Genomic DNA, 14,591 nt, shown 5'->3' on the forward strand with positions numbered 1-14,591 from the left:
AATGTACAGCACCATGGAATTAATGGTGCTATATAAATAAATAATAATAATAATGCCCTTTCTTTACCAGCAGCTCGGATGACAAGGGCCAATACAAGTCTATGTGTCCGTGTAAGACACAGCGCTCTGTGTCATCCATGTGCTGTACATGTCTAACATTGCAGAGTATAGGAGAAGCTGTGGAATTGATTTTTCTTAAACCATACTGGAAAAAAACAGATTGCACACTGATGACCCGCTGATGGCACACTGATGACACTGGCACACTGACCCGCTGATGACACTGGCACACTGATGACACTGGCACGCTGATGACCCGCTGATGGCACACTGGTACGCTGATGGCACACTAATGACTGGCACGCTGATGACCCACTGATGGCACACTGATGACCCGCTGATGGCACACTGATGACCCGCTGATGGCACACTGATGACACTGGCACACTGATGACCTGTTGATGGCACACTGATAACACTGGCAAACTGATGACCTGTTGATGGCACACTGATGACACTGGCACACTGATGACCCGCTGATGGAACACATTACACTGGCACACTGATGACCCGCTGATGACACTGGCACGCTGATTGCACACTGATGACACTGGCACACTGATGACCCGCTAATGGCACACTGATGACACTGGCACACTGATGACACTGGCACGCTGATGACCCACTGATGGCACACTGATGACACTGGCACACTGATGGCACACTGATGACACTGGCACACTGATGACCCGCTGATGGAACACTGATTACACTGGCACACTGATGACCCGCTGATGACACTGGCACGCTGATTGCACACTGATGACACTGGCACGCTGATGGCACACTGATGACTGGCACACTGATGACCCACTGATGACACTGGCACACTGACAACACGCTGATGACATGGGCTTGCTGATGGCACACTGATCCAAAGACAGTGATGAAACCAGTACTATTTTTTCCGCTACCTATATTCTACAGATGTGTGAAGGAGGCTCAAGAAACACAGGACATGATATGCACAACAGATGAGTGAATGTAGTCGCATACAAATGGCTGAGTGCTCCCAGTAGATCTGTTTTATGCTGAAAAACCTTGGAATCACAGAAAGGCTCCCTTCCAGCAGTCACACAATGCCATCCCTCACCCGTCTGCATCCTTAAAGCACCACTCCAGAGTGGTGTTATTAATGTAAGTTCCATGCCCCTAGTAATATATTTACCAGTCGCCGTCTTCTGTCCTTGCGCCGCTCCGGTCGCCTGCTGTTAGTTGTGACCGGCCGGGTGGCTCCAGTGTTTGCTGGGTGAACAATGCAAGTTTGTCAGATGCAGAACGAGGCCCTCATCGACTTACACTGAGAGCTTGGGATCGTTACCCCCAACTTACCTTCAGTCAGAAGCTGCCGTCACAAGTGGCAGTGGGTCCATGGTGCGGCGCTGGGAAGAGTTGAAGACTGCGACTGGTGAGTATATTACCAGGGGAAAGGAACTTAGATTAGTGGCACCTCTCCAGCGGTATGACTGGAGTTGGTGCTTTAATCTGATTTTTCTGGGACTGTGAGCGGCGATCATGTTACTACTTAGATATAGACGAGTATACATAGGCAAACGCCTGACAAACATGCAATATGCTTTTTTTGTCTGGTGCAATGGTTTTTCAGCTTGTTTAAATCTGACATCCACTTTTAGAAAATCTTCTGGACTCGCCTTGAATCAATTCCACCAAAAGCTGACAGTCTTCAGGCTTAAGCTTAACAACATGATCCACAGGTTGAAAACCCTAGTTCTCCGCTCCTTCTTGTCACGCACCTTAGAGGGGTCATCCTATTAATACTGGATAGATAATAAATGTATGATCCTGATACCCGGCGCTGATCCTGAGGACAGGAACCCAAAGTCGCACAGGTCAATGAGCATTGAGCATGTGCGACCACTTGAAACAGTGGTCGCACGTGCTCACTACTGATCTATTCTCACAGGAGACTTTGGGACCCTCTTTCTCGTGATTATTGAGATTCTCAACATTAATACATTTATGAATATGACCCAGAATGATAATCTATAGGTTTGTAGTGCTCCATAATAGCATTTTTGGAGTTCAAAATAGCTAAGTGACAACCCCTTTGCCGGCTGTAATGACCGTCATTCCGATAGTGATGGAATAAAAATTGGAAAAATTGCAAAATGTAACATTTTAACAGAAGAGACTTGGAATTTGTTGTGATTTTCCTTTTCTTTTTTCATGAGAGGCAATTATTTATCTGCAATTATTCAGCGTAACACACAAATCTGCCCATTTATCCGACGCTGTAGACCAGGCATTATATATAGTGTAAACATGTGTCCTGTAAACTGAGTTCATTACTGTAACAACCACAATTCCCATCATTTCTCGACGCACGGTGTGTGATTATTGCCCCTCCAGCTGCCTTCTGCCATGAGTTTTTAGTGAGTGTCTGATCTAATCCCATAATATGTGCCCGTTCCTCTAATGGCTGCTCAGGACTAGTACAGCATGACGCTAGGGGGATTTTTCTCCATTTCAGGCTTTAATGTTGGCGAGTCGTGAAGACTTAACCTGGCGGTGTTCAACAGCTGCAGCCAATCGTCTTGAACCTGAATCAGGAGAACAAAAATGGTGGAAGGGTTACTATTATCCACAACACTGGGACATATTTACTAATCCTGGTCCCTCTTTAGACTACACCGTTCAAAAATCTGCCGGGGCACAGTGGCTCATGCTGGATGATAAATTTTAAGCTCTTTTCTAGCAAGGCCTTACGACTGCTCATGAAGTCAACTCCAATTTTTTGTGTGAGCCGCTAGACATAGCAGAAACAGAGGTAAAGCTATACCAAATTTGCATGGAAATGTTCCAAAATTTGACGTATTTTCCACCAAAGTCATGGCACATGCACAATAGTAAATATGTGCTAATATCTTTATGTAAACCCGACATCCATCCAGAAAATGTCTAGGTGCGTCTTATGGTCTGGAGCATCTTATAGTCCAAAAATAGGTAATTATGATATACGGTTTTAATAATAGAAGTCAGTACAAGACAAAGCCTAACGAGTGCATGTTTGACCTTCACATTCACCTCGCCACAGAGCAACACTGCCATGTATACATGCAAATTCACCCCGGCGGGGAGTACCACCATCATGAATACTGCAGTCTCATATTTTCATAATTTTTAACACATCGGAGGTTACACATGTCCCGTACTTACATGTTCCCTTTTGATATATTTCAGATGTTGACCAAGAACCTTGCTGGCATCTGCTCCACTTACATGGTCCATTGTGGATTCATGTGGCATCTGGAAGCAATAACATGAAAAGTTGTTACAGGGAAGGTATTAAATAACATAGAAACCTATTACTACTAGACATGTGCTGCCCTGTCCAGTGTCCACTTGAGTCCTCCAAATCAGCCTGACCAAAGCAGTCTTGATGCCTGCACCTGGAATCTTGGGCACCTCTTGCACTTAATATGCCGCACAACATCTGTCATGATGGAGGACAGGACTGGACGTTGGACCAGGGCAGTGCAAATCTTTCTCAACTCTATTTACTATGTAAGATTACATTTCCTATTCTTACTTTATTAAAGTTTACATTGCTGATACATGCCAAATATAAAATGACCTCGAACACGTTTCATTAGGATATTTTATTACATGGGTTACCCCACTGTTGCCCATCTTTTGTGACCATCCACTATTTAGTTTGAGCAACACATAAAAAAAATCTCAAAATGACTAGGGGCAATACATAGTCAGTCTCCCCATCTGCCACTCATCTTTTTTCTCTAACTTTCGCCTTTGGCCTTTCACAGCTGACTAACTCTCCTACACATGAGAACAGGAATACTCTGGACCTTGTCTTCTCATGACTCTGCTCGCTGAATGACTTTACTAACTACTCTCTCCCACTCTCTGACCACAACCTTCCTTCTTTCTTTGTCAAGAACTGTCTTAACACCTAAGACACCCCCACTTACCACACACAGAAATCTACGTGAAATCCATACCCTGCAGCTTATTAACAATCAACAGATATCTTTAGCTCCCTTCTCCTACCTCTTCTGTCAAGACTTAGCATTGTCACATTATAATGCCTCTGATGCCGGTGGCCGTAGCTTATATATAAAATGGGGTGACAGATTCCCTTTAACTAAGTGATGGCACATGAGTGCTGGCATATGCAACTTGAGGCATGGTGCCGTGTATAGACTATGGGGGGAATGGACCCTGTGGTGATGTTATTAGATATATTGTGATTCAATATCTGGTAATTGGTGGGGTATTTTAGGGGGGTGTTGTGTCTTCATGTTTATAATTTTCATAGTTGTAAAATAACACACACCTGTCAATTTTTTCTTTTTTACTATTTTCAATAAAGATTATATAAATTTTATTAGGAGTAGTACATCTTTATTCCCTAGTGGAATTGGGCTATGAAACTGCCCTTACTAAAGTCTCTAATGGCCTATTAGCAGCAAAATTCAACGGTCACTTCTCCCTGCTGATTCTCCTGGATCTCTCTGCCGCACTTGACACTGTGGATCACCAGCTCCTCCTCACTATGCTCCGCTCTATAGGCCTCAAGGACACAGCCCTCTCCTGGTTCTCCTCCTATCTCTCTGACGGCTCCTTCACTGTATCTTTTACTGGCTCCTCTTCCTCTTATCTTTTCCTTACTATCGGTAATCCCCAAGGCTCAGTCCTAGGCCCCAGACCTCTTCTCCTTGTATACTGCCCCTATTGGAAAAACCATCAGCAGATTTGGTTTCCAGCATCATCTCTATGCTGATGACACCCAACTAAACATCTCTTCACCTGACATCTCCCTACTTTAATACAAAATAGCAGGAATTGTCTGTATGATGTCTCTAACAGTATGTCCTCCTATCTGCAACAAAATCTCTCCAAAACACAACTTGTGTTTCCTCCCTCTACTATCCTAACTATGGCCGACTTTGCAATTTCCTTGGATGGTTCAACCATAACTCCCAAGCAGCAAGCTCGCTGTCTTGGGGTCATATTTGACACAGAACTTTCCTTTATTTCTCATATCCACTCACTCGCTCGTGTCGCCTTCACATTAAAAACAAATCCAGAATCCGACCTTTTCTCACCTTTGAAGCTGCAAAAACTCTTACTGTCGCTCTTATTCACTCTCTTCTGATCAATCTCCCTCTAACCAAACTTTCTCCTGTCCAATCCATCCTGAATGCAGCAGCCAGGGTCGTATTTCACAGACGCCTCTACACTGTGCCAGTCCTTGCACTGGTTACCCATTCATTACAGAATACTATACAAACTCATCTCTCTCACCCACAAAGCTCTCCACAGTTCTGCACCGCCCAACATCTCCTCCCTCATTTCTGTCTATCGCCCTTCCCGTGCCCTCCGTTCTGCAACTGATTTAACACTAATATCCTCCATAATCCGATCCTCACACTTCTGTCTCCAAGACTTCTCCCATGCTGCGCCAGGATTCTGGAATGCGCTACCCCAAACAATCTGACTGATATCTAGCCCCATGTTTTTAAGCGTGCTTTAAAACACATCTGTTTAGACAGGCCTATCACCTCCACTCACTAACCTAACTCTCCCCTGTTCCCTTCTAAATGTTAATCATAATCTACTCCCTTCTACTCATCTCTCTCCACATCCTCCCTGCCCCCAATAGCATACGGTAACTGCACTCGTCGGATCATACAGCTTTATATGATAACTGTTATTTATTATAATGATGTCTGGACCGTACCTGACAGCCCGTTCTACCTATTGTGTCCCCCTATTTCCTTATAGATTGTAGCTGAGCTGTAGGACCATCACTCCTCCTGCAGAGCTGCAGAATATGTTGGCGCTATAGAAATAAAAATTATTATTATTATTCTGAATCACTCTCTCCCCCATGAGACAAGAGGATGGGGTTGTCTGGCTGAGCTTCTCATTATATGTGACCACCAGCACTAGATAATTTAGGGTATGACAACACTGCCTGCACTGCATCCATGCTTTCTGGATTTGCAGGTGGAAAATCCTCAACATGGTTTTTGTAGCAGCAAAGTGGATGAGATGTTAACAAATTTGATCTATGATATGTAGAAAAAAATCTGTACGGAAATTATCATGTGGAGTGGGTTTATATCCACAACATGTCCGTTTGTCGGAAATTTCACTCGCTGTAGTCCATAGGGTGATATTTGTGTTGGAAGAGTCCGCAAAATTCCCCTAGGTGACCATTGGGAGAGGGTCTTAGACCATCACTGGGGATGGGGGACGCCATGAAAATTCGTTTACCCCATATCAGAGCACTCCGTCAGAGCTGGACTTTGTGAGTGTTCCCTCTATGTGACATCAATGTTGGATTTACATGGTCGTATAACCGGGGCTGGTCCAGATACAAACCAGTACAGGAAGAGCTCGGAACACGTAGCTGAAGGAATAGTACAGGAGGTTGAGGAAGGAGGACGCGTACAGGTCTGCGTAACGGATCAGCTGGCTGGAGAAGAGCGTCTGCCGGGAACCGCAACGGAACAGGCTGCCCATCTTCCCGTAACATGAGTCCATCTCTTGGGTAATTTTCTGTGAAGAAGATCACACTTTTACAAGAAATGCAACTGCTGGTGAGCTAGTCATAATATACTCTATAAGGACAAAAGGAATATACTCTATAAGGACAAAAGCATATTACACCTACAGGAGATCTTATGACCTGCCATTCTAAATCCATGGACATTACTATGGAGTTGTCCACCATTGCAGCTATTACAGCTTCCACTCTTCTGTGAAGGGTTTCTACAAGATTTTGGAGGTGTCTATGGGAATCTCAGCCCATTCATCCAAATGATCATTTGTGACGTCAGACACTGATGTTGGAGGAGAGCCCGGGATCACAATCTCCGATCTAGTTCATCCAAAAGTGTTCAGTAGAGTTGAGGCCCAGGCTCTGTGTGGCCGGTCAAGTTCTTCCAAACGAAAGTTGCCCAACCAAGTTTGAAGCAACAATTGTACAAAATGCCCTGGAAAGCTGAAGGATTAAGATTTCCCTTCACTGGAACTAAGAGGACGATCCCTGAAAACCAACCCCAGAGCTTATCCCTCTTCCATCAAAGTTACAGCTGGCACAATGCCGTCGGGCAGGTAACATTCTCCAAGCATTCACCAAACAACCAGTGGTCTCAGATAGAGAAGGGTGATCCAGCACTGCACAGAACATGTTTCCTCTGCTCCACAGTCCAGTGGTGGTGACTAGGGTTGAGCGACCTTTACTTTTATAGGATCGGGTCGGGTTTCACGAAACCCGACTTTTTCAAAAGTCGGGTCGAGTGAAATCGGCCGATCCTATAAAAAAGTCGGGGTCGGGGTCGGCCGAAACTCGAAACCCAATGCAGTGCATTGGGTTTCCAATGGTTCCCAGGGTCTGAAGGAGCGGAAACTCTCCTTCAGGCCCTGGAATCCATATTTAAGTGTAAAATAAAGAATTAAAATAAAAAATATCGCTATACTTACCCTCTGACGGGCCCTGGTACTAACCGGGAACCTTCCTTCCTTAGAATCAGCCTTCCAGGACCTAGCGGTGACGTCGCGGTGACGTCCCGGCTTGTGATTGGTCGCGCGGCCGCCCATGTGACCGCTCGCACGACCAATCACAAGCAGCGACGTCACCGTGACGTCACCGAAGGTCCTGGAAGGGCTGATTCTTAGGAAGGAAGGCTGCCGGAAAGAAGCAGGGCGTGTCCGAGGGTGAGTATATACCTAATAGGAATATACTCACCCTCGGCTTCGTTCCGGCAGCCTTCCTTCCTAAGAATCAGCCCTTCCAGGACCTTCGGTGACGTCACGGCTTGTGATTGGTCGCGCGAGCGGTCACATGGGCGGCCGCGCGACCAATCACAAGCCGGGACGTCACCGCGACGTCACCGCTAGGTCCTGGAAGGCTGATTCTAAGGAAGGAAGGTTCCCGCTTAGTACCAGGGCGCATCAGATGGTAAGTATGGCGATATTTTTAATTTTAATTCTTTATTTTACACTTAAATCTGAATTCCGATACCAATTCCCGATATCTTAAACATATCGGGAATCGGTATCGGAATTCCGATTCCAGATTCAGAAGATCGCCGACTTCATGGCCGACCCCACACAGGGGTCGGGTTTCATGAAACCCGACTTTGCCAAAAGTCGGCGACTTCTGAAAATTGCCGACCCGTTTCACTCAACCCTAGTGGTGACTTTACACCACTCCATCCAAAACTTGGTATTGTGCTTGATGATTTAAGGCCGCATGCAGCTGCTTTGCCATGAATCTCCAAGCAGGGGCGCAATGTTTGTGTCACGCTGTAGTACTGAGGTGGCAGCGGAGAGAGCCGAGTCAATACCAGGAGATAACGCAGTATCAAGGGATAACCAAGGAGCAGAGTCAGACAAGAGCAAAAGATCAGTACAGGTCAGTAGCAGAAATACCAGAAGGAAGAAACAGAATCTGGTCAGAGCCAAGCTAAAATCAGTACCGGGAAATCCAAACACACAAGGGAAAAGGGCAGGAACGGCTAGAAGGAAGGTAAATACACATGGGTCGGGTCAGAAAAGCGCAGCAGCACAGATCAGGGACTCGCCAGAGCCAGCTAGCACGCCGAAGGCAAGCAATATAACTGGCACTGCAGACAGGTAGCAGCACCAAGATATAGCAGACCGGACATGGGAACGAGGCAGGGAAAGTTAACCCCTGACAAGATCAGACCGGGAAAGGAGAGGCAAAACCCGGCCTGGATCTTGACAGTTTGTGCTGAGTTTAATACCAGAGGAGGTCTGGACAGTTATGAAGTCAGCAAAGCGTTGGTAGCTTTCCTGTCCTCTGTTCCTCAGCACTTGGTGACCCCGCTCTGTAACGTTACGGAGTCTCCACTTCGTGGCTGAGATGCTGCGGTTCCTTCCCATCTCAATATTATCACTCACAGGTAAGATTTAGGACGGAAAAAATGCCATGATCAGACTTGTTACCCCAGTGGCCCCAATTACAGGACCGCGCTGGTATCAGTGAGATCTTTACCACCTATTCTGTCACATGTTAGTAAAGGCAGACGGCATGGCGGGGGTAGTGCGGTTATACACTGGGGTGTTATGATCTGGTGACCTTGGAGCCGCATGAAACTTTCTCTGGAGTCGGTGGAACCTGTACTGACCGCAAATCCTGAACTAACACCGCAACTAGAAGTAGCCGTGGGGTGTGCCTAACACTCCCTAGACACCTCGACACAGCCGGAGGACTAAATACCCCTATAGATGGAAAAAGGAATGCTACCTTGCCTCAGAGCAGACCCCCAAAGGATAGGCAGCCCCCCACGAATAATGACTGTGAGTAGGAGAAGAATAGACACACGCAGGTAGAAAACAGGATTTAGCAAAAGAGGCCACTCTAGCTAAATAGGAAAGGATAGGACAGATTACTAGGCGGTCAGTATTAAAACCCTTCCAAAAATATCCACAGCAGATAATACAAAAAGTTCCACAATCTAACTAAAGACATGGAATGTATATCTGCCACTCCAGAGAATCCAACAAGACTGAGAAAATACTGACACAATCTAAGCTGGACAAGAAAACACAAAGAATAGCACTGAATTGTGAAGCACATAGCATGTGTGCCACAGGAAAAAAAACCCAGACACTTATCTTTGCTGATTTGGCAGAAAGGCAGGAGGAACCAAGCAGAGGTCCAACACCTCCCAACAACAATTGACAACTGGCAAGGACTAATGAATCCTGCATGCCTAAATACCCCAGTCAGAACTGCAATCAGCAGATACACCTGACCAGGACTGCAACTCAGGGGCAACTGCATTACCACCTACAACCACCGGAGGGAGCCCAAAAGCAGAATTCACAACACTGGGGGCAATGGGACTGAAGGAAAAACCCAAATTCAAGATTAAGAGGTTTGCCCCAATACTTGTTTCTATATACTGTATATACGCATGCGCAGACAGACATGTACAGGTCGTTGACTTGCAGACAGCAGAGGGGTCACATTACCTGAATCTTCTTCTGAATGGAGCTGATATTTGGCTGCTCACAGCTGCCGCTGTCTATGTGTCTGGAGGAAACATGAATATACAAGGATAATTAGGTAACTAGACTGATTGTGGACATTAATAGTAATTATTTCCTGCGTATTCCCACTAGTAAAAATGCTCCTCTAATAGACAGAGAGATGGTTTCCGCTAATTTGTCATCTGATGATCTGGCTCATGATTCAGTCTCCCCACGTCTGAAACAAAACACTAGTAAATGTAGTGTCAAGTGCAACCATCAATATATCATGCTCCAGGACTAGACAGTAATCTTTAGCCGGTGGTTTTTTTTTCTATAATTCCAGTATTTTGATCTATCTGCTGTTCTGTGATCCTGCAATATAACACCAGGCAATACAATATAAGATAAAGTCAGCATTAGGCTAGCGAAGATCTAAGGGGTAGAAATTCTTCTAAAAGGGAATCTGTCACCAGGTTTTTGCCACATAATCTGAAAGCAGCATAACGAGGAGGCAGTCACACGGATTCCAGCGATGTGTCACTTACTGGGCTGATCCCTGTAGGTTTGATAAAATCACTGTTTCACCAGCAGAAGATTATCACTAGAGGACTAGTAACCTGCTGCCATGTATTACAACCTGTCCCCACCACTCATAGGCAGGCTAAGCTCAGTGTACACACAAAGCTGCCAATCAGTGGTGTGGGCGGGGTTATACAGGGCTCAGCATTCCAAGAACTGGTAGATCTGCAGCAGATAAAACAGTGATTTTATCAAAACTGCATCAAGCAGCCCATTAAGTTATATATCCCTGGAATCAGTGTCTCTGCCTCTACATTATGCTGCTCTCAGATGGGGTAGCAAAAAATGGTGACAGATTCCCTTTAATGAAACTGCCTAGCTGGTGTAAGGAGACTTATAGGCCATGCAATGCTTCCTTGGGCAGAAAGTTCCAAATAACCTCTGCACAGAGCGGAGCTGCTAATGCGGCCTGTTGTAAATATAAATCCTAGATGTCAAAATTGACTCTTTAAACAGCCTTTCCACATTATTTATGATATAAAGTCAACCAAAAATCACCAACTTGGCAAGGTTGTTAAGGAAAAACTTTACCCCCTAGACCACTTGTCAAGGGCCTCTTGTGCAGACTACTATGTGTCCCACTTTGCAATTATGCAAGAACCCCAAAACTGATGTGTGCAAGTTAAGATTTAGTTTTGCTTTATATCATAAGGGCATATGTAAGGGATGTGCCGGGATCGTGCAAACATCCCTTGTTCTCATGATGTTGTATATATGTGCATTACTGCAGTACATTTACTAAATTGTGTTTTGTACATTCTTTGGCTAGTAGGGTGAATTACCTCAGATTGGCCACTAGATGGGGCATAGTTGAACATGGGAAATAGTTATGGTTCACATAGGAGGGGCACAGTGGGATAAGTTAGGAGGGACTTCCTGATAGGGGTCAGTCGGGGTGAGGGCGCCCATCAGCTCAGGAGGACTGGCTAGCCTTGGGCAACATCGTGTCACGCAACGTTCAGCTCAAGCCGAAGGCCCAGCATATTATATCTGTGACCAGGATTGTTACAGAGGGATCTACAGCAGTGCAGCAGGGTGGGCAGTGCAGAATAAGTGGGTCTGCAGTTGCCACCAGAAGACGAAGCAGTTCGGGCAGGTTACCCAGGATGTGGCAGCTTATCACGTGGGCGGATGCCCTCAGGACTGGGGCGAAGCGGTCGTGGAGGCCCTCTAACGGATTAAGCCTGCTCAGGGTAGACGCTGAGGATACGGAAGGTACGATCCGTCCCGGAAACGGGCTTAGTGGTAGAGAGAAGTAAAGGGAGAGAAGAGAAGTTGTATGTTGTGAACCCTGATGATGATGATGCTGGAAAGGATATGAATATGCTGTGTACAAGTCTCAGTAAAGTTGCTCTGTTAAAAGTTGAACTGGACTGTGACTCCGTTATTTCTAAAGTGGATCCGGAAGTCCTCCAGAAACGTACAGAGGACCCTAATGGAGCTGTGAAAGGCACTGTAGGTATGCTGATTGATGGGCAGCGTGTTTATGTGATGGGAGGCCAGGGCACACTGTTGCAGATGCTGGTGGCCACGACTACTGCCCTGACCGTCCCTCACACATATTTACAGCCATTGAACAACCGTCGATAGATTATTAATCTCTTCACCTCCGAGCCTCTTTTCACCATCCTAACCAGGCCAATTTTTACAATTCTGACCAGTGTCACTTTATGTGGTAATAACTCTGGAACGTTTTGTCATGACACATTGTACTTTATGGTAGTGGTAAATTTAGGTCGATTTTTTTTGTGTTTATTTGTGAACATATCAGAATTTTGGAAGAAGTTAGTAGTTAATAAATAACATTTCCCACATGTCTACTTTACATCAGTGTAATTTAAAAAAAAAAAAACAACTTTTTTTTGTTAGGAAGTTAGAAGTGTTAAAATTTATCAGGAATTTTTTCTAATTTTCCCAACAAAATTTACAAAACCAATTTTTTTTTTTAGGGACCACATCGCATTTGAAGGGCATATATGAAAGAAAATACTCTAAATTGAGACCATTTTAAAAGCTGCACCTCTCAAAGTGCTCAAAACCACATTCAAGAAGTTTATTAACCCTTCAGGTGCTTCACAGGAGCTAAAGCAATGTGGAAGAAAAAAATGAAAATTTTACTTTTTCTCACAAAAATGTTGCTTTAGCCCCAAATTTTGTATTTTTCACAAGGTTATCAGGAGAAAATTGATCATATGATTTGTTTTGCTATTTCTCCTGAGTACATTTATACCCCATATGTGGCGAAAAACTACTGTTAGGGCACACGGCAGGGTTCGGAAGGGAAGGAGCACCCTTCAAGTTTTGGAGTGCAAAATAGGAATAGATAGTGGACGCCATGTCGTGTTTGGAGCGCCCCTGATGTGCCTAAACAGTAGAAACCTCTGACAAGTGACCAAATTTTATAAAACTACACCCCTCAAGAAATGTATTTAGAGCCATGATTAGCACCTTGAACCCACAGGTGGGACACCAAATTTTATAACGCTGAGCCGTGAAAATGAAATAATATATTTTTCCCACAAAAAAAAATTGTTTTTGCCCCAAAGTTTTCATTTTCTCAAGGGTAAAAGTAGAAAATGGACCATACAAATTGTTGTGCAATTTCAGCTATACCTCATAGGTGGCACAAAACTACCGTTTAGGTGCACGGAAGGGCTTGGAAGGAAAGGAGCACCAATTGAATTCTGGAGCGCAATTTTGTCTGGAATAGATTTCGGATGCCATGTCACATTTGAAGAGCCTCTCACATGCCAAAACAGCAGAACCCCCCACAAGTAACCTCATTTTGGAAACTAGACCCCTCAAGGAATTCATCGAAGGGTGTAATGACCACTTTTAACCCTCAGGCGATTCAATGAATTGTATAACATTGGGCTGAGTCACTGGAAAATGACCATTTTTTTTGCTTTGGCCAGTTTTTATTTTTCAGTGGGGATAATAGTAATGGTACAATTTTATTTCTCCTGAGTACGCCAATATGCCATATGTGGTAAAAAAAAACCCACTACTTTTGAGGCACAGTGCAAATCTCAAAATGGAAGAAGCACCATATTGGAGTTCAGATTTTGCTGGAATGGTTTGAGGGGGGCCATGTCACATTGGCAGAGCCCCTAAGGTAACAGATCCCAACATAAGTGACCCCATTTAAAAAACATCACCCCAATGAATTCACCTAGGAGTGCCGTGAGCATGTTGAATTTTATACAATTGGGTGGTGAAAAAAGGATAAATACATTTTGACTTAAAAAATGTTGTTTTAGCCCCAAGTTTTTGATTTTTAGAATAGGAAAAAATGGACCTCACAGTTTGTTGTGCAATTTCTCCTGAGTGTGCCAATACCCTACATGTAATCGGGAAATACTTTTCAGGCACAGTGCAAAACTCAGAAGGGAAGAAGCTCCATATTATAGTGCAGATTTTACTGTTATGGTTTGTGGGTTCCATGACCCACTGGGAGAGCCCCTGAGGTGCCAGACCTGCAGGACACTCCATAAGAGATACCATTGTACAAACTACACCTCTCTATGAATTTATCTAGGGGTTCAGTGATCATATTGACACCACGGGTGTGTCACAAAATGTTATACCATTGGGTAGTGAAGAAAAAATAACTAAATTTTTACCACAAAAATGTTGTTTTAGCCCCAGATTTTACATTTTCACACAGAGAAATGGGTAAAAATGGCACCAAAATTTGGCACACCATTTCTGGGGAACATGGGAACGTCCCATACTCACATAGCAAGACTCGAAGGGACGGAGCGCTATCTGACTCCTGGAGCGCAAATTTTCCTAGAATAGGTTGCAGACTCCATTTTACAGAGCCCCTAAGTGCTAGAAGAGATGAATCACCCCTCAAATGATCCCATTAAGGAAACTACATCCCTTGTGCTAACAGTCACATGAAAGCTCCCTATATTTCCATTAACAGATGGCGGACCTGAGTGGGGATTTGTATT

General features: G+C 44.6%; 1 protein-coding gene across 3 annotated transcripts in view; it reads right to left on the reverse strand.

The window, feature by feature from the left end:
• Window positions 1-2,246: 2,246 nt before the first annotated feature.
• The window catches only part of LOC143774904 (cytosolic purine 5'-nucleotidase-like), a 59,471-nt gene continuing 47,126 nt past the window's right edge, over window positions 2,247-14,591 (reverse strand). For 2 of the 3 annotated variants that reach the window (XM_077262687.1, XM_077262689.1), the window contains exons 15-18: window positions 10,054-10,114; window positions 6,430-6,606; window positions 3,238-3,327; window positions 2,247-2,621 (exon numbers count right to left, since the gene is read on the reverse strand). In XM_077262687.1, the coding sequence (XP_077118802.1) occupies window positions 2,511-2,621; window positions 3,238-3,327; window positions 6,430-6,606; window positions 10,054-10,114 (439 nt within the window). In that variant the 3' untranslated portion in view covers window positions 2,247-2,510. The remainder of the gene's footprint in view (window positions 2,622-3,237; window positions 3,328-6,429; window positions 6,607-10,053; window positions 10,115-14,591) is intronic. The other variant, XM_077262688.1, reaches the window with a different exon arrangement.

Source organism: Ranitomeya variabilis, chromosome 5 (genome assembly GCF_051348905.1).
Source record: "Ranitomeya variabilis isolate aRanVar5 chromosome 5, aRanVar5.hap1, whole genome shotgun sequence".
Lineage (NCBI taxonomy): Eukaryota > Metazoa > Chordata > Amphibia > Anura > Dendrobatidae > Ranitomeya > Ranitomeya variabilis.